Genomic DNA, 20,368 nt, shown 5'->3' on the forward strand with positions numbered 1-20,368 from the left:
AGACTGCGTGGGCTCTCACAAGCTGGGTTGCAGAAGAGGAGGCATTGGTGGCCAGGAGGATGGTGGATGGGAGAAGAAAAGTAGTTTAGTGAATAGAACATGGGTCTGGAAGTCAGAAGGACCTGGTTCTAATTCTGGCTTGGCCATAAGTCTGCTGTGTGACCCTGGGCAAGTCACTTAGCTTCTCTGGGCCTCAGTTACCTCATCTGTAAAATGGGGATTAAGAGTTTGAGCCCCATGTGGGACAGAGACTATCCAACCTGATTAACTTGCAACTACCTCAGCTCTTAGAACAGTGCTTGACACAAAGTAAGCACTTAAGTACTGCAATTATTATCACTGCTATCATTCCTGCATGGCTAGGGGCCCTCCACCCTCCCTAGCCCCAGTCCTGTCCCTGCCCAGGTCCCTCGACAGCAACAACACCATGAAGCACCATGTGGAAGGTGGGGGGAAGCCCCAAGAGGCAGATGTGCCTCAGGACCCAGTTCAGATCCAGGCCTGCAGCTGTCTCAAAAAATAAAATAAAAGTTCCACTGCAGGAGTGACTGGGGATGGAGGGATTAATAAATATCACTTAAAAGACAAGAACTCGATTGATATCTTGAATATTAATCAATCAGCAGTATTTATTGAACACTTCCTTTGTGCAGAGCACTATACTAAGCATTCAAGAGTATAATACAGCAGAGTTGGTAGACACATTCCAAGCTCTCCATCACCTTGCCCCCTGCCACCTCTCCTCCCCTCTCACATCCTACAGCCCAGTCCACACACTGCTTCTCTGCCGCCTCATACCTCCTCACTGTGCCTCGTTCTTGCTTGTTCTGCAGTCAACCCCTGGCCTATCTCCTACCTCTGGCCTGGAATCCCTCATATCCTCTAAACTAGCACACTTTCCTCCTTCAAAGCCCTACAGAAAGCTTACTTCCTTCAGAAGGCCTTCCCAGACTGAAGCCCCCCTTTCCTGTGCTCCCCTTCCCCGTCCCACCGCACTTGTGGGGTATAGATGTACATATTTATAATTCTGTTATTAATGTGTATATATCTATAATTCTATTTATATTGACCCTACTGATGCCTGTTTACTTGTTTTGATGTCTGTCTCCCGCCTTCTAGACTGTGAACCCATTGTGGGCAGGGATTGTCTCTATTTGTTGCTGAATTGTACTTTCCAAGTGCTTAGTAGTGTGCTCTGCACACAGTAAGTGCTCAGTGAATTTGATTGAATGACTGAATGAGCTTCAGCAGTGGAGAAAATGCAAGATAATTAGGTGAAACCCAATTGCTTTCTCCCTGGGACTCATAATCCAAAAGGTAGGGAGAAGCAACTGATGTTCTCATTTCACAGTTGAGGAAACTGAGGCATAAAGAGGTAACTTTCCTAAGGACACATTATGCAGCTGGGAATAGAACCCAGGTTTCCTGACTTCCAGTCCCATGCTCTTTCTTCTAGGTCAAGCTGCCTCCTTTAAGCACTAACAGCATGCTGAGCACACATGGAAAAACCCAGCCCTGATTTGGTCTTTCATGTCAACTGAAAGGGCCCTATTAGGAGGCCTAATCCTCATCTTTAATTTGTCTACCCAGCTTCCCTTTGCACTTATGTAGCTGTCTTTGTAGGCCTCTGTAGGAATAGAGGTAGGAAATAGATTTATTTCATGTTTTGGTACTCTTGTAATTTCCCATGGTAGTTCATTTTTCCTCCTGCTCTTTCTGTACTGTACCTGGTGTTAACACAGCCAGCAGGGACTGTCATCATCATCAATGGAATTTGAGTGCTTACTGTGTGCCTCTGCACTGTACTGTACTAAGCACTTGGGAGACTACATTATAACAGAGTTGGCAGATGCTTTTCCTGCCCACTAGTTTACAGTCCAGAGAACAGGAGTAGTGCTGTACAAACCATGATTCCTAAATGATTCCTCGACACAGGTCCTCTAAAGTCACAGGACCAAGGATCCTCCATTATTCCCAACTGGAGACTCCATCATTTCCCCAAGGGCCTGGTCTGGGAATCACACATGCAGGCGCTCCAATACTTTGGGATGATTCCTCCAGGCAATGACTTGTTCATCTCTTCTGCCTTTCCACCATCTTCCCTAGGAAACTGGAATAGGAAAAACAGTCAATGGTTTTAGGAAGCATGATACTGCTGGAAGTGTTGCTAAATCCCTGGTAAAGCGGTGGAAAAAACTTCTCCCTTCAGAAAATGGCAGGTATGTGTCCACTTCCTCTTGGTTAAATGAAATCCCCCAGTAGCACTGGAGGGGAAGGAAGACAGCTGAGGATATTCTTAGCTGAGAATCCTATTGGTTGAAGAGAGATGGGAGATGAGTAGGTCAGTGAGGTGTGGAGTTTGGGATATCTACAGCTGAGGCTTATTACCTCGACACTTTGTAATAATAACCGTGGTATTTAATTGTTTACTATGTGCCAAGCACTGTACTAAGAGCTGGGGTAGACACAAGGTAATTGACACTTGTCCCTGCTCTACTTGGGGCTCACTGTCTTAGTCCCCTTTTTCAAATGAGCTGAGATACAGAGAAGTTAACTGACATAACCTAGTTCACACAGCAGACAAGAGGTGGAGCTGGGATTAGAATCCAGGTCCTTCTGACTCCCAGGTCCATGCTCTACCTCTAATGTTATAATGTTTTTAACTTTTCGTTTAGCACGTGACAATAATAATAATGGTATTTGTTAAGCGCTTACTATGTGCAAAGCACTGTTCTAAACGCTGGGGGGATACAAGGTGATCAGGTTGTCCCTCATAGGGCTCACAGGCTTCATCCCCATTTTACAGATGAGCTAACTGAGGCCCAGTGAAGTGACTTGCCCAAAGTCACACAGCTGGCAAGTGGCAGAGGTGGGATTAGAACCCGTGACCTCTGACTCCCAAGCCCGCCTCTTTCCACTGAGCCACACTGCTTCTCTAATCCCAGGAAGTGTAGTCAGCTTGGTCTCTGTCCCAGTGAATACCATCCGCTGTGTGATGTAGTAAAAGCCTATTATAACATAGCTCTTGGGAGTCCACCTCCCTTCCCCTACCAGTAGGACTTGGGATTTCAAAGAACTTGAGCTGGAGCAAAGCCTAAATCATTGCTGGGGGATAGAGCTGGAGGGGTACCATGTTGGCCTCACTCTCACCCTCCATGCAGGACCTTGGTGAGAGCAGGAGAATCCTTAAGCCTCTACTTCTCCTGCCACCTCCTTGCTTGTCCCTGAGGCTCCCACTGCTAAGGGCTACAGGTGTGAATGGGCTGGTCACCCATAATATCCACCATAGCCACATAAGTTCTGCTGAGGGCCACTATGGCTCCTGCTTTCAGTGAAGAAGAGCCATGGGCTAGGAATCCAGGGCTATCACATGTCCTGGTACAGAAGTCTCTTCACCAGGAAAGGACCATGGTGTACAGCAGTGTAGTGGATAAAGAACAAGCCTGGGAGTCAAAAGGTCATGAGTTCTAATCCTGGCTCTTTCACATGTCTGTGACCTCAGGTAAGTCACTTCACTTCTCTGTGCCTCACTTACCTCATCTGTAAAATAAATATTGAAAGTGTGAGCCCCGTGCTGGGGAGGGACTATGTCCAACCTGATTTGCCTGTACTCACCCTAGCGCTTAGTATAGTGCTTGGCACTTAGTAAGCACTTAACAAATACTACAATTACTCTTATTATTATCATTAAAGGACCAACATCTAGGTCAGTGCTCCCTCCATCCAGAATCTTCAAAAGAATTCAGGTACCTGACTGACTTCCAAGGGAGGCCCAAGATGGGCCCATATAAGAGGGACATAAGTTATCTTGACCTTGTGTAAAGTTGCCCAACTTTCACTGAATGTGAACAGGATCAAGGGTAAAAGGCATGAAATTAGAGGTGGCTGGAACTGAAGCACCGTTCTCTGAACACCTGATAAGCATTCACCTTGGTGGGCCAGAGACTGACAGCCTTTATGATACTTTGCTACCTATTACCATCAGCACCCTAAGGATTGCTAGACCCCACCAGGAGAAAAAGGGGTTGACTCCAGGAGGTCATCCATGAATGAGGGCCATCTCCCAAAATTCTCAAAGGAGAGGTTTGTTTCAGCTTCCATGCAAAACGTGATTTGCTTGACACCCCTTTGGACAGACTTTGCTGATGAGCCTGATCAGACTGGAAAAACCTGCCGCCTCCAACGGTGGCCCGAATAATCAGATTGTACACCGGGATCTTCTCTCGGTCTAGAAGGGCCAGTGTTTTCAACTCACCTCTTGATTTGATTTGCAGTGAATGCAAAGGAAGAAAGCGTGACTCTGGGAGAGGCAAGAAGAAGCTTTCTGTTTCTAAGGAGAATAAACAGTCAAGAGAGGAGTCTGAGAGTGCCCCAAGAGAAAAGAAAAGGTCTTCAAAGGCCCCAAAGAAAAGGCCGGCTGGGACAAGGTCTAAACCAAAGAGAAAAGAGGTGGTTAAACCTTATTGTGGGCTTAAGGTCAAAGATGCCAGGAGTGTCCGAAAGCCAAAGGATTCCCCGGGGAGAGGGGATGGAACAAGAGAGAGAGCTCCAGACCGGCTCTGCACTCATACTGCCAGCCACAGAGATTCCCCCTGTAAGTCAGGGCAAAGGAGCCCTCTGGCCCCCGGGATGCTGGTGTCTGAACTCACAGAAAAACATGCAGAGAATGGAGTCGAGTTTCCTGAGGGGGAGCAATTTGAGCCTCCCACTATGTCTTTTGAATCCTACCTCAACTATGATCAAGTGCCTAGGAAGAGAAAAAGAAGACCCAGCTGTAAAAGGGGGCAGCCTCCCCCAGCTCAGGACACTGAGGAAAGCCGACCGGACTCAAAAAGGGCACTGACTCCTACAGCAGTCAGAGACCCTGGCATCCCTTCCCAGAAGCAGACCGATCAGCTGGAAAAAAAGGTAAGCCGCTGCCGGGCAAATTTGTCTGCTGACTCTCTCTGCTCCCCTTCTTCGTCCCCCCCTGTGGGACTCGCAGCCCGCCCCTCACCCTTGGCAGGGACTTGCCTGCTTGCCCTCAAGAGACCATTGGTCATCCATTTCCTCTCTGGACTCACTGTAAAATCTGCCAACATCCAGGGATGCCTCTATTTGTTCCAAATGAGCTTGGACTAAGGTTCCAGCCTATCCAAGAGGTAGATGGGCAATCTAACTTTGGACCCACAAAGGTTGTTCCAGAGAGAGAGTTTCAGAGAAATTGGACCAAAGTTTTATCTCCTTAAGCTGTGTCCTAAAGTGAGGCAAAAAGGTGTGGTGTCTGGGGGGAATCTGCCCTTTATTTACCTTTTTTAGATATTCAAGAGTTTGAGATGGTTTCATTAGGAACCACAAGAGGCAGACTTTAGGACTCTGATAGGGAAACAGAGGAAGGATGAGGACCTGAAAACATAAAGGAAGTGAGGTTGCAACCACCTGGGAGAAACATAGAAGAACTTGGAGAGAAATTTTTAGCATCTGTTTGATTAAGGGGATGAGAACTAAGACACAAAGCTATCTTTTAGCAGGATGGTTCTGGTGGAAACATTTTTAATTAAATTCACCACTCAGGCCCCATTTTACAAACACTGGTAGCCCCAGGCCAGAAATGGAAGGATGGGGGTCCAAACAGTGAAATTACAGTCACTCCAGTCTCCTGCCTACTTGGGACCCAAAAACATGCTGAGTTTGGATCCAGGAGGGGATGGCTTTAAAGGTCAAACTACTGTTGTAGCAAGTCATTTGGCTCCTCAAAATCGGTCCTGTTTCCTAATCCACCAGCTCCCTGCGCCAGGGCTGTGAAATGCTAGCTCTCCTGGAATGGCCCAGGAGAGCTGTGAAACAAATGGCTCTGCCTCCCTCAGAGGGGAGGAGCCCTTTCAAACTGATGACCCTGGGCAGCCACCCCCTTTGCCTGATGGGTAGAGATGGAATGCTGCATCAGCATTTGAATAACGGAATTTTTTTGACCTCGCCTAGGCCAAGACCACATCGCTTGAAGAACTCCTTAATCTCCCACTGCCTAAATTTCTGCCAGAGATTTCCTTAGTACCTTCACCCCCTTACGTTATGGAATTTAAAGGTATGGAAATCAGGGTGAGGAAGGGTTTAGAGCACTTGTCATCACCTCGACCCAGAATAACAAGCAGGATCTGTGGCAAGGTTGAGTAGCGGGGAGGGGATCACTGTCTACCAGACCCTTGGGAAACTCTTAATGCCAAAGTCTCTCTTAGATCAAACCTGTGAAGGACTAAACTCCCACTTGATTTGTCATATTTCTAGCAACGTTTTTATAAAAGAATAGTGTGTTTTTTGCTCTCGGAGACCAAACTCTGCTTCTCTTAGACCCGAATCACTGTGGATTACAGTCTGTACTATGTCATAGTAATGATCCCCATTAAGGGATCCTCTCTTTCCATTTGGTTGAGGTGTAGGACAAAATCACACTTACAGTCTCCATGCTGTCCAATCCACACTCTCTAACGTGCATCCTAGGCCTCCCCTGTGTCTGGAGTTTCAATGATATTGAGCACATTTGTCAAGATGACACTCCCTGCCTGCTGTTGAGCCTCCAAAAAGATCAGCAGACAGACATACCTGCCCTCATGCAGTCCACCACTCTCTATCTTCAAAGTCTTACTACAATCTCATCTCCTTCAGGAAGACTTTCTTGTCTAATCCCTTATCTCCGCACCCTATCCTCCCTCCCTACTACATCATCTATGCGTGTGAGTCTGTACCCCTCAAGCCTTTTGATACTCCTCCGACTCAAACTTATGTAGATATTCTTCTTGATCACTTATCCTACCTACAGTTTTTTTGCACAATGGTCAGTAGTTGCTAAGACTTGTACATAGGCAACTGGAAAAGGAGTCCTGTTATAGCCTATTTTCATGTCTGCCTTCCCCCGTGATATTGCAAACTCCTTAAGGGTAGAGATAATGACTACTTTATTGTATTCTAAGTGCTTAGAATAGTGCTGTGCACACAGTAAGCCCCCAAATGCCACTCGTTATTTGGTTCAGACTTTCCTCTCTGACTCTTACTAAGTATCATCCTCTTACTCTCAAGGGGTCTCTTTATTGACCCTTTCTTTGGGGCCAAAGAGCAGGCATCACCCTGGAAGAAATCTTAACGTTCCCTCTTTGGGTGAAAATTCCAAGTGTCCTTAATCTGTCTCCCTAAGGACTTGCCAAAGTCCAGTGCAGGAAGGATTGTTTTCATGAGAAGGGTATGGTACAGTTCTGTGCCATGTGCACTGGGGGCATCAGAGGCTTTAAAAACAATCCTTTTCTGCAACAGCTTGTTCCGAGTTGCATGCAAAAGCAGTTCTTAGTGCCACCATTCTTACCAGCTTCTAGCTTCTAACGACACTATTTGGGGAGAGCCTTCCTCCTCTCTGGGAAGCACTCCAGTTGTGATCTCTTTTCTTTCTGTTCACCTTGGCAGCACCAGCAGCCAACATCCCTTGCAACGAGCCGAATCCTTTCACATGTCGGAGGCTGAATTCCAAGATGCAGGTGTACTCTGGATCCAAAACCACCCACTTGCCAAAGATGCTTTCCTTGTATGTTCAGTGCATCAGGGTGCTTCAAAATAATCTGGACTGTGAGTACTTTACAACCCTGTGAGCTGTGAGCATCTTGGCCTGGGACTTCCCCTTGGCTGCTGGGATGGGACTGATTTCTCTGACTGTAAGATGAGGAAGCAACTTAGATGGGTTGGACAAGTGGCAATTGCTAACCCTGGTTGACAGATCTTAGTCAACTTGGACTTACTGGTCTATGGCGTTCACTGCTTCTTTACATTTCTGATAATTTATTTGGAAACGAGTAGGTATTAACTCACTGTAATAACTGGTCCTTAGGCTTGAGTGATATGAACCACGAAGGGAAAGGAGAGGGGTAAAAAGTTGGCAGCCATGAACTTGGGTTTGCTAACAGCCAGGATTAACTAATATATACAAAGTGATTAGGCAGTTCACTGATTTGCTTCAAATTCCCCCGAATCACTCGATTGCTGCCATTTATTGAGCACCTACTATGAGCAGAGGACTGTATGAAATTCTTGGGAGAGAAGTATGACATGCTTCCTATTCGTGGGAGCTTACATTCCAATAGGCAAGGCAGGTAGACATAACTGATTTGCAAATGATGTCCGCAGGAGAGAGAACATGGAGGGAGAAAATGTTGAGGTGGGTCTTGTTTTTGGCAAAAGGGCTAGAAAGGACAGAGTAAGGGGCTCTCTTGGGAGACTGGAATTCATCTTTTGTTTCGTAGCCCTCCGTGAAGTGGGAGGTGTACCCTTTGAGCTTCTTGAGCCTGTGCTGGAACGCTGCACCCCCAAACAACTGCTCCACATTGAGGATTGCAATCCGGTAAGTGTTGCTTGAGGTGTGTTGGGAGCTGATAGGGGCTCTGCCACCATACTCAATATTTTTAAATACCATATTGAACTGCATAATTTATGCACACACAATCACACCTGCCACACCCCTGCCCCCTTCGGCCAGGTTTTATGGGAAGGAAATAAAAAGATTATTTTTGTAAGCAGTGATAGTTGTGTATGCCAGGGTAGGAAAGGGAGCAGGTTCAGAATACACTCAAGCTGCAGATAAAGGCTTGTGAAAAATTCAAACTCTGGGGTAGGGGTCCTTAGAGAGTGGGAGGAGCTGAGGGATTGCCATAATTCATTGAGTGTATACACACGATCAAGTATCCTCCTAACCCTCCTCTTCTTTTTCCCTTTTCTTGTCTTTTCTCTTTCTCCTGTTCCCCTTGTTACTAGATTTATTTTCCCATGCAATCACCCCTCCTCTGTTTTGTGCTTTCAAAAATTAAAAAGAGCAGGGCAATTTTGCAAAGTGAAAAATGGCAGCTTGGTGTGTAGCATCTTTGAGAATGGATCTGGCACTACCCCACCATTGTTGAAAAAGATGTCCTTTTTCCCCTTTCCCCACTTCAGCCACTGAAAGAAAACCACTTGCTTGTAAGGAAGAGTTGAAAAGCACTTCTTCTGCTTTGTTGTTCGTCCTGACCCCTCTACAAGCCTACATACTAAAGCCCGACGATAATGACAGAAAGGGATTGTGAGGAGAGCACTGCTCTAAGAGGTGCTGTGAACATTTGATGAGACACAGAAGGGATCCAGCCCTGACTCTACCCGGTGTCTATCTTCAGTCACTGTTTTGGACTGCATCATCCCTCTCATTCCAGCCTCCTGGGAGAGAGGGAGGATAGCAGGGTAGTGCTGGGGGGAGTGGAGAGAGTGGCTTCTGCCCACTCACCCTTCCCTTACCAATGACTTGTTCCATTTCCCCTTCTGAGGAAATCAGAGGCTAGCTCAGGGCAGAGTAAGGAAGAATCACAAAGAAAGTCTCTGATTTGTTCTTTTTAAATGGTATTTAAACACTTATAGTGTTCCAGGCACTGTGCTCAGCACTGGGATAGATACAAGGTAATTAGGTTGGACACAGACCCTGTGCCACATATGGCTCACAGACTTAGTCCCCATCTTAGAGTTGAGGTAACAGAGACACAGAGAAGCTAAGTTATTTGTCCAAGTTCACACAGCAGACAAGTGACAGAGCTATTAGAACCCAGGTCCTCTGACTCAGGCTCATGCTCTTTCCACTGCTTCTTAACTTTCTAAACAGTCATACCCCTCGCCGCCTCTTTTCTTCCTAACCTACTTTTTCCATAGGTCTTCCTCTCTGGAATTCCAACCACAGCTAAAATGGGCAAAAGAGCCTACCATCATCAAAAAAATGTTAAAAATGAATCCAAGTTCCTTTTCTTCAGTTAAATCAATTTAATGAAAAACAAATGATACTAAGCCTAATTCTCTGTACAAAGGTGAAAATCTAGAGTTGTCATTTGGTTTTATAGATAAAGAAGGGCCTCATCTGTGGATTTTATTTTTGAAACCACTGGCCTGGTGAATTTCTTCTTTTTTTAAAAAAAAATCCAAAAATCAATGGTATTGAATGCTTATGTGCAGAGCACTGTACTAAGCACTTGGGAGAGTACAATACAACAGAATTAGCAGACATGTTCAATGCCCATGTATAATTTACAGTCTAGAGGGTGAGACTGACAATTTGTATAAATTTATAATATATAATTCAAAGTTGTGAATATAAGTGCTGTATGTGCATAAATGCTGCAAATGACTCTAATCTCTGACTTTCTAAATTTAACAGTGGGTAAGTAGTTTGTTTTTTGACGTTTGGAAACTAGAAGGATTCTAGGGAAGGGTCCACAGCAATAAGCAGCTGGAGGTACTGGGGTGTGGTTGTGGAGTTGAAGTAGCCCTCGCTAAAGTGAAATTAGATGGAGCCACCCTGATGACTCTTTGTTCTAAGACCTTCATGGAAGAAGACGACCATCTCTGGATGAAGCATTGCCAGAGAGAATTTAAAAATGAGAGCCTTTTGGAGTATGAATCATGGAGGGAGATGTACCTGAGGCTTTTTGATCAGAGGGAACAAAAACTGAAGATCCTCACAAAAAATATTATTTCTGCTCAGTCTGAAAAACCCAGAGGTAACTAACCCCTTCAGGTAACTTTTTTTCCCTCGAACTTGAAATTTGTAATGGATGGGTGCTTTAGAAATGCTCAAACTCCATAGTAAATAGCTTTTTCTAAGAAGTCCAGCAAAAATCAATCAACTGTTTTTGCCTACTGTGTGTACCATTTCCCTATCAGTAATTTAATGTCTGTCTCTCTCATCAGACTGTTAGCACTTTGAGGGCAGGGACTGCCTAACAACTGTACTGTACAGTGGTTACAGGAGCCTAGTACAGTGGTTGGCACAGAGAACACACTCAAGTGCCACTGAGTGAGAGATCTGAGCTTGGCCTGCAAGAAGCTTACAGTCTAATGGACTTCCTATTGATCTGATTCTTTGGACTCAGGCAGATATAGAAACACTTATGGACTCTATACCATCAAGATATGTGTTTCCCTGCAATTGCTATCTGGACAGAATCTAGATAATTACAGGAAGTGTCAAAGGGGCTATAGTTTTTACAGAGCTGGGGGCTTCTTTCTCATTTCTTCCCTGGAAAGATCTGTCAGGAGGGAATGGATAACTTACCTGAATATGAATGACACAAACCTCCTTTCTCTGCAGGAGAGTGGGTTAAGTGATTACAGTTGGTTCTGTGTTCTCAAACCTGAAATCTGACAAGCCTGGTTTTAAAGCATTTCTGCAATGAAGGAAACAGTCTGGGGAGCCTATTTATAGTTTTAAATGACTCTAGAGGGTCCTGCTCAATTTATAAACATCTTATGCAATGCATCTTGTATGTCTTAAAGAAAACCTACTCAGTCTTTTAGGAAACTTGCTCTGAAGTTTTTTGAGTTTTTAAGAAAAATGAACTCTTCCATTGCCTTGTTGGAGACAGATGGCCCATGTATGCAGAGCGACACTCTCCTAAAATGTCCGGTGTAGCTGACATTAATTCTCATCTCTCTGCTGACTCTCTTCTCTGTTCCTGCTAGGGCGTCAGGTGAAAATGGCCTACATACACAGTACGGCTAAACCACCTAGAGATATCCGTCGGCAGCAAGAGCTCCATGGCACGGCGGGACTTCATTCTAACAAGTACAAGTGAGTGTTTGGAGGAATCTCATAGTAACTGGTGCTCGGTTGAGTGTCTTGAGCACTCACCCTCTCCCCATCTGTAGCATTTATATCCATTTTTTAAACAGTATTTCTTAAGCACTTACTATGTGCCAGGCACTGTTCTAGATGGTGGAGTTAACCAGCTAATAAGCTAATCAGGTTGGACACAGTCCCTGTCCCATATTGGGCTCAGGCTTCATCCACATTTTACAGGTGAGTTAACTGAGGCCCTGAAAAATTACATGACTTGCCCAAACTCACACAGCAGACAAGTGATGAAGGTGGGATTATTCATTCATTCATTTGTATTTATTGAGTGCTTACTATGTGCAGAGCATTGTACTAAGCACTTGGAATGCACAATTCGGCAACAAATAGAGACATCCCCTGCCCAACAATGGGCTCACAGTCTAAATGGGGGAGACAGACAACAGAACAGAACAAAACAAGTAGTCTTATGTCAATATCATCAAGATTAATAGAATCATAGATATATACACATCATTAACAAAATAGAGTAATAAATATAAATCTGCACAAGTGCTGTGGGGAGGGGAAGGGGGAAGAGCAGAGGGAGGGAGAAGGGGGAATTGGGAGGGGAGTAGGAGCAGAGAGAAAGGGAGGGCTCAGTCTAGGAAGGCCTCCTGGAGGAGGTGAGCTCTCAGTAGGGCTTTGAAGAGGGGAAGAGAGTTAGTTTGGCGGATGTGAGGAGGGAGGGCATTCCAGGTCAGCGGTAGGATGTGGGCCAGGGGTCGATGCCCAGATCCTTCTGACTCCCAGGCCTGTTTTCTGTCCATGCTTCTTCTCTATGTTGCTTCCTCCTACCTGTAACATTTTATGACTGTCTTCCTTGCTAGATCATAAGGTACTTGAGGGCAGGGATCATGTCTACTAATTCTATTGTGCTCTCCCAAGTGTTTAGACCTAGTTTTAAATGTCTTTCTTCTTGTCTCCCCTGTTACAGTGTGAAGACCTTGTTTTCAGGAAATGTGACACTTTGTTAATCTGCCCTTCCCAAGCAACTAATAATAATGTATTAAGCGATTATTCTGTTTCAACCACTTTTCTAAGTGTTGGGGTAGATACAAGGTAATCAGGCTGGACACAGAGGAAGAGGGATTTTTTCCAAGTTTTACGAAAGAGGTAACAAACACAGAAGTTAAGTGACTTGCCCAAGGGTACACAGAAGGCAGGTGCCTGAGCAGGGATTAGAACCCAGGTCCTCTGACACCCAGGCACACTGCTTATCTAGTATGGTGGATCACATCATGTGGGTGCTCAACAAATGCTATTACTATAATTCCTTTGCTCACAGGAGCTCAATCAATACTCATGAGAGCTCAGTCAATACTCTGTCAAGTGACTCTTGCTGAAGATTACTAACCACTAATGATCTGGGTCCCTCATCAAACAACTGCTCCATCTTTGAACTGAAATAGTCAAAATCCTGGGCCTAGTCTTCAAAAGGCTGAAGCTAATTATTCTGCCACTGCCTAAGAGTTATATTTCTCGGTCCATAACCATTGGCTTAACTGCAAAATAAAGCCAGAATTAACCATTCAATAAAACTAATGGGCTTTGAAAATGAGATATATCAACTGCAGTAGAAAAGATGGGGGGAAAAAACGAAACAGTGCAACAAATGCTTGTGGATTTTAGTTCTGCAAATGCTGAGTTTACTTCCCCTTAGTGGTGAAGAATAGAACCTGCAGCAGCAGGTGCTTAGCAGAGAGGGAGGGACTGGGGTGAGAGCTGGCTCTGGAAAAGAAAGAGGAAGCAAGACCCTTCGGAGATGCAGCAGTAGCAGTAGAACCACCCAGTGAAGGAAGGGGGAGCCCATGGTGCTGAGCCTTGGACCAAGAAGATAGTTTCACTGAGGCATGGCTGGCTGGTGTCTGTCTATAAATTATATAATCTACCGATTATATATTACAAACTATGTTAATATCTGCCCACCCCTCATCAAAGCACTCCATACCGTAACCTCACTGTGGGCAGGTAACGTATCTATCAACTCTGTAATGTATCTATCAATTCTGTATAGTACTCTCCCAAGTGCTTAGTACAGTGTTCTGCATTCAGTAGGTGCTCAATAAAAACCATTGACGATGGCTATGGATCAAATGCTGTCTCTTGGTGGACTGTCTCAAAGGCAGACACTGCTGGACCCTCATCCCCTTGGGTGCTGTTGAAAATGACAATCCTCCTTTTTTCCCTAGTGTTGACAGGCAGTAAATGAGCCTTCAAGAAATGGAGAGGGGAATTTGGAAGTCTAATATTTTGTAAGTTTTCTCTCTCTCCAGAAAACGGACTCCCGAGAGCAGAGAGAGAAAACACTCTCGAGCAGCAAGCAGCAGTGTAGCAGCCACGAGCTCGAGTCCTCTTTCTAGTGGCTCCTGCCAGGATGTCAAAAGAGCTGGGAAAAGTAAGTAGAACGTGCCCAAGTCTGACCCCAGCCCCTCCCTCCCACCCCTCTTCTCCTCTCCCACCGCCCCCCCCAACTGTAGACTTTGGGGCTTTGGTTGTCCTGCATGATTAAAGAATAGTCTGGCAGGGTCTAAATATAGGCATTTCAATAACTGTATGTTTTGGGGCCAAATGTTCTCCCTCAGTTGATAGAAGAATAACTAATTATTTACACTGACACATGCTCTGCTGAGGAAAGAAGTTGACAGCCAAGAAAATGGTTTGTGTTTCTTCCACAGAAATGGCACCCATGATGGCCAAGTCCATAAGGGCTTTCAAGAACCGGGTTGGGCCACGGTGAAGCAGTCTCCGAAATGAATTTTGACAGTCCAGAGAAACTACATACCCCCATGAAAACTCCATTAGACTCTCTCAAGGATGTTGAAAAGGATGAGTGTAAAGCCTTATTTCTGTTGTCTGTTGATCCTCCTTCGGTATCAAGATCCTGTTGCTTTATGATTTAATCATTTCTCTAGTTCCTCCTAATCTTGCCCTGAACTGCCATTCAATTTATTGTGACTCCATATCCCCTCAGCTCTAGTACATTTTTTGACAATGTTCTGTACTTTCATGTGATCAACCTGGCACTAACAATAATTATTTCAATGGAAAACAAATTCTATATTTTCATCTTTTTAAATTAAAACATGCCTCTAACCCGCATGGGGTCTGTCTTCCTGAGAAGCATCCAGCACCACCAGGATAATCACAGGGAGTCCATTCGTTAAGGACAGCAACTCCACTTTCTGGAGCTCAAATGCTCCAGAATCGGGGACTTCTTAGTGAAGAATCTATCTAAGAAGACTTCCTCTTGATTGTTTACCAGAAAGTTTAGTTGCTTTAAGACACCAGAAAAAAGTTCCCTTTGCTTTAAGGTTCAGAATGTTTGACCTGATGATTTTTGCTGCTTAAGTGAAGATAAGCTTGGTACTTTCCAAACAGATCAGGTTTGAACCAAGCCCACTGTAAATAGCTCTGTTGTCCTGAGTTCAGTCTTACAACCACACCTATTACTGTCTGTCAGCCTGAGCTTTCTCAGTATTGTCTCTATTTTGTCAGGTGAAGAATTTGAGGGATATAGAGGTTGGACACTTTGGAAATAGCCTCACCAGACAAAACTGGAATTAGAGGTAGAGTTTCAGATTCCCAGATCTATATTTCATCCATCTTGCATCCCAGTTCTTTAACCTAGCAACTAAATGAAAAAGTATTTTCAGTCATTTAGGTTTTTGTTAAGAAATGAGGTTTCTGATTGCTAAGCTAGGCCAGGCTCTCCAGGCTAAATGAAAGTTTCAAACTAGACACTTGTGTGGCTAACAGTACCGTTTCTTGCTCTCTCAAGTCTGCTCTCAACACTTAATTCCATAGTAAAAGCTGCTTTATCCGGGCTAAAGATCCAGAGGGTTTCATGGTTCCTACAAGTTGGGAGGGTCTCGAAGTTTGGGATCCAAACCCCAGCCTTCAAGCAGGATCACAACTAAATCACCCCATTCAGATGAATCATTACCACTTTAAAGACACCTTGACTGTACCTTATAATTAAATACAGTATGCCTAATATTATAACTCTCTCCTTCCCTAGCCCCTCAGGGCAACAGGATTTCCCCAACCTTTTTCCATAAGCTATTGTGGTTTTTAACGGTACTCTATGGGGAAACTTTTACTTTTTATATAAAAGCTGAAGTCTACATGTCTAGGTTATGCTCCCTGACTCTGACTTGAAGAGAATGAAATGGATTGGTCATTATCATTCTCCACCTTATTTAAATATGGCCCTTAAATTTACCCTCAGCCCTCTTTCCCTGGATCTACACTCTCTTGTTCGTCAGTGTGGTTGAGAGAGTGAGAGACATATCGTTGGATCAATATCTTCTAGTCTACCTAGATAGTTGGAGACACAAAGTAGATAGAAGGCCCTTCTGGAAGCAAGTGACCCCGACTGAAGGAGAAAGAGAATGGGGGGTGGTGTCTACCACAGTGAATAAAGAGGGTGGAAGGGGTCACATTGGGAAAACACACATTCCTCAAGGAGGAAAACCTACTGCTGCAGTTCAAGGCTCAGGAGCAGAAAGCGGTGGAAAGAGATAAAGCAGTAGGTGCCACTCTGCCCACTGGTCCTATCCTTGCCTTTGTGCCCCTCAATGCCACCAGTGAACATGGTGCTCGTTGAAAGGAGTAGAAAGACATCAAAGTGGGGAAACTGCAAAGGTCAACCCAGCACACCAGCAGTGCTGGTGATCTAGATTATGGGGAAAGATCCTGTTTCACTCTGACGAAGACAACTCATCCTGGACATTCAGGAAACTAGTATTTAATGTTCCTTTCCTAGCCTCTAAACCCTCTTCCTCTCATGGGGTTGTCACTTTTTTCCTTACTCTCCCTTCCTCATCCTAAAAAATGAATAGATTTTCCTATGGCAGTAGAACACCTTTGTTGGAGGAAGGAAAGGGTGGAAAGCTTTTAAATGCTAAAAAAAAGAAATAGACAATGGATGTGATAGAAGTGGAAAACACTAGTGTGAGTAGGTGTCAAGTGGTTGCACTTTGTTGGGTTTTTGCCAAAAAGTTACCTACCAGACTAGAACCAAAAGGAGGAAAAGCCATAAAAGCCAAGGAAACATCACTCAATTCAGGCCTACTGGAGTCTCAGAACTCAGATTCGTCTGCTGTACCTGATGGGAGACTCTATCAGACTTCATTCAAGCCCCATATCAGAATGCCTGCTGCCCCTTGTCACTTTAAGGCTAGAAAATCAGTACTACAAAGTTGTCCTAAATGGGAAAATGTTATTTTTCAAGCTCCTTCATTATAACTTTACATTCCTCTCATTTTTATATCCTCTTGCATTCTGTCCGTGTTTCTCCTATTTTGAAATTTTGGTCTGGAATGTGGTAATAGAATTCTCATGACAAAGTATGTGTAGAGGTGGGGGCCAGAGTTGAAAATGACAGCAGGTTCAGGCCTGTTTCACCCACCTCCTTGCTTATGGGGTTTGTGTGTATCAAAACTGAGGTAAGTGGTCATCCCATCTCAGCAGATCTATCTGGCAAAGGGGAATAAGGCAAGCAAAGCAGGAACCAGCCTGCAGACTCAGAATAGCTGGCTGTCAACCAGTTGTTGCATTTATGGAATGCCTACCATGAGAAGAAATTATCTTGAATACTCAGTAGATACAGCTTGGGGCAAACATACAGTCTAAACAGAAGCTGCAGTTTCCTCTGCCTTCAAGTTGCTTAGTCAAATATGCAAATGTAGATTAACTGACATTATTTCTTGAGGACCAACTGCTTTAAGGGCACTGTATTAAGCCTGTGGTAGAGTATTACATAGGCAAAACACATTTTCTTGCAAGGAGCTTACAATCTAATGGGGGAGACAAATACAATAGGGGGAGCAGGAAGAAAAAGGAGAAAATAGGTAATGTGAATATCAGAATGAAGTACTAAAGTGATTAGACATAATCATGAGTCTTAAGAATGGATGTTAATATTTGTGTTGATGGGAGCTGCTAACAAAGTGTCAGTACTGAAGTGCTATTCCCTCCTACTTCATTCAATTGTATTTGAGTGCGTGCTTACTATGTGCAAAGCACTGTACTAAGTGGAGAAAATGCTTAAATTTGGGAAGACTCCCTCTAAATTCTATCTGGTATGGCAGACTCACAGTGAGATATGGTATGGGACAGATGGGTATACAAAGGAGGAGGGGACAGGCTGACAAGTGGGCAGATAATAGTTTACTGAGCACTTTGTGCAGAGCACTGTCCTAAGCACTTGGGAGAGTATAACAGAATTAGTGGATGTGCTAAGCAGTGTGTGTACAGCCTGTGTTGGAATTCTTCCCCTTCACACCAAACTTTGCTCCCCTGTAAGAAAACTCTCTAGAAAACCCACAGAGTGTACCTGGAGTAACCTCATCATTTGTACTTATCTTCCTGGTGCCATTTGCTGGAATCTGACCTTATGATCTCTGACTTCTAAAGATGACTCCCTTCATCCTCGATGACTGACTTCGTTCTGGCAGCTCAGTCCCAACACCATTCTGACCTTTAAAGAGATGGAACCAGGTGTTTTAGTTCTATAGGCTGGGAATTTCCCCGGCCTGTTTTCCTAATGTGGTTCTGTGTTTCCCCTGAATTGTATCAAACTGCCCTCTTGTGTTCAAACTTCTACAGTGCCAATTTTTTTTCCCCCAGACAGACATAACCTTATTTCTCCCTGCCAAAGACCCATAGAGTAGTGGGAGAGACAGGTTCTGTTGGGGGAAGACAGGCCTTTTGTTTTTTGAAAACTTATGCCATTTTGGCCTCTCAGTGTGATGGTGGTTTTTTTTTTAACTTTCTATATTTTGCCTTTGGCAAAAATCTAACATCAGAAATTTTCATGCTGTTATTTCTGCAACACAGTCCTCGACTTTCCCCCAAAGGTATTGCAATAGTTGGTTTAGTAAAAGAATTAGGTTCTGTTTGCAAATTCTCTCACAGATGAGCTGTGCAGGAAGTTTCCACAATTTATTAAATAAGTAGTTTCCCATGGTGTTAGCTTGTTGTGGACAGGGAATGTGTCTATTGTTGTATTGTCCTCTCCCAAACACTTAGTACAGTGCTCTGCACACAGTAAGCTCTCAGTAAGTACAACTGACTGAGTTTCTCTACTCTCCACAGAGCAACGAGCATGTTGGGCAGTGGGGGCAGTGATCGAGCTTGCAAGAGAGAAGGATTGTGCCAGGACACAGAGCACGCCTGTTACATGTGGGGCGGGAGGTGGGGAGCGTCGGAGGGGAGGGACATTCATTGCAATGTTTAATGAACAGACTTTCTTGGGGGGCTAGAAGGTGAGGGTATCGAGCAGCCTTTCTGAAGGTAGTGTGGCCATCCAGGCCTTGAAAACACCTGGAAGAGGCCGAGCACAGAGCACAGAGCATGGGTCATGGAACAGAGTCACTGCCGACAGACAATGACCCTCCCCTCCTTCAAAGCCTTATTGAAAGCACATCTCCTCCAAGAGGTCTTTCCTGACTAAGCCCCTTTTCTTCTTCTCCCACTCCCTTCTGCATCTCCCTGACTAGCTCCCTTTGTCCTTCCCTCCTCCTAGCCCCAGATCACTCTGTATGAATCTGTAATTTATTTATATTAATGTCTCTCCCCACCCCCCACACCTAGACTGTAAAATTGTGGGTAGGGAATGCATATGTTGTTGTATTGTACTCTCCTATGCCCTTAGTACAGTGCTCTGCATACAGCAGTTGCTCAATAAATAAGACTATATGAATGAATGAACTAGAAGAAGCAGCAGCAGTTGTAGAGCGGAGTCCAGACTACACAGTTCTGCACACAGTAAGTGCTCAATAAATAGGATTGATTGTTGCCATGCCAGAATACCCATTCCAGGATTTTCCTTTTACCAGAACTGAGTTCCAGTGAGTTCTGGTTCACTCCTGGTACTGTAGCGGGCCATGGTTTCCCAGCGTGATCCAGAAATCCCTCTAGGCCCATTTTCCTCCTTCCTGAACCCATTAGAGCTCTTGAGCACCCGCTGGAGGTCACTATGAACATCCTCCATCCATCCCTCAACCCAAAGCCCCATCCCAAGTTCACTCGAAATGCAAAGTGGGCATTCCTGTGATGGCTGGAGACAAAGGGACACACTGAATAAGCCTGTAGACATGCCTATTGGGCCCCATCCGCTGTACAAATATGCATTCTGATCCTGCCCATCTGGGGATTTTCCAGTCAGACAGTGGCCTAGCGCTGAGAGTGGCTTCTTCAAGATGGAGTACTAGCCTCAGGCCTGAGAGTTCAGGGCTGTCAGCATGCATGAAAGAGTTGTTTGCAGCAGTGGTGCAATCTTCTATCCCTACTGGAGCAGGGGATGCAGGGAGAAAGCAGGGTAGGAGTACAGCATGAAAAAGTGTATTTTGCATGCAGACCCATGCTTTCTGAGTGGGGAGTCTCCAGCCAGGCCTTGAAGGCATCAGGGAGAGGTTGAGCACAGAGCATGGTGAGTGGAGCAGAGTAACTGCTGATAGACAATGACTCTCCCCTCCTTCAAAACCTTATTGAAGGCACATCTCCTCCAAGACTTCCTCATCACTGTAAACACCACCACCATTCTCTCTTCCTCACATGCCCATTACCTGGGCATTGTCTTCAACTCATTTCATTCAACCTGGTTATTCAGTCTGTTGGTAAATCCTGCCAGTTCTACCTTCCTGTTATCTCTAGAATCCATCCTTTCTTTTCCATCCAAACTGCTACCATGCTGATCCAGGCACTTATATCCTACTTTGATTA

At 44.8% G+C, this 20,368-nt stretch overlaps 1 protein-coding gene across 2 annotated transcripts in view; it reads left to right on the forward strand.

Annotated features, from left to right (window-relative positions):
* Positions 1 to 14,740, forward strand: part of LOC100088046 (elongin-A-like) — a 69,247-nt gene extending 54,507 nt beyond the window's left edge. The window contains exons 3-11 of one of the 2 annotated variants that reach the window (XM_029051334.2): positions 2,107 to 2,219; positions 4,275 to 4,908; positions 5,962 to 6,064; positions 7,432 to 7,590; positions 8,262 to 8,359; positions 10,346 to 10,526; positions 11,488 to 11,596; positions 13,899 to 14,036; positions 14,317 to 14,740. In XM_029051334.2, coding sequence (XP_028907167.1) covers positions 2,107 to 2,219; positions 4,275 to 4,908; positions 5,962 to 6,064; positions 7,432 to 7,590; positions 8,262 to 8,359; positions 10,346 to 10,526; positions 11,488 to 11,596; positions 13,899 to 14,001 — 1,500 coding nt within the window. In that variant the 3' untranslated portion in view covers positions 14,002 to 14,036; positions 14,317 to 14,740. The remainder of the gene's footprint in view (positions 1 to 2,106; positions 2,220 to 4,274; positions 4,909 to 5,961; positions 6,065 to 7,431; positions 7,591 to 8,261; positions 8,360 to 10,345; positions 10,527 to 11,487; positions 11,597 to 13,898; positions 14,037 to 14,316) is intronic. The other variant, XM_029051250.2, reaches the window with a different exon arrangement.
* The last annotated feature ends 5,628 nt before the right edge of the window (positions 14,741 to 20,368 follow it).

The sequence above is a fragment of the Ornithorhynchus anatinus genome, chromosome 1, assembly GCF_004115215.2.
Source record: "Ornithorhynchus anatinus isolate Pmale09 chromosome 1, mOrnAna1.pri.v4, whole genome shotgun sequence".
In the NCBI taxonomy this organism is placed as follows: Eukaryota; Metazoa; Chordata; class Mammalia; order Monotremata; family Ornithorhynchidae; genus Ornithorhynchus; species Ornithorhynchus anatinus.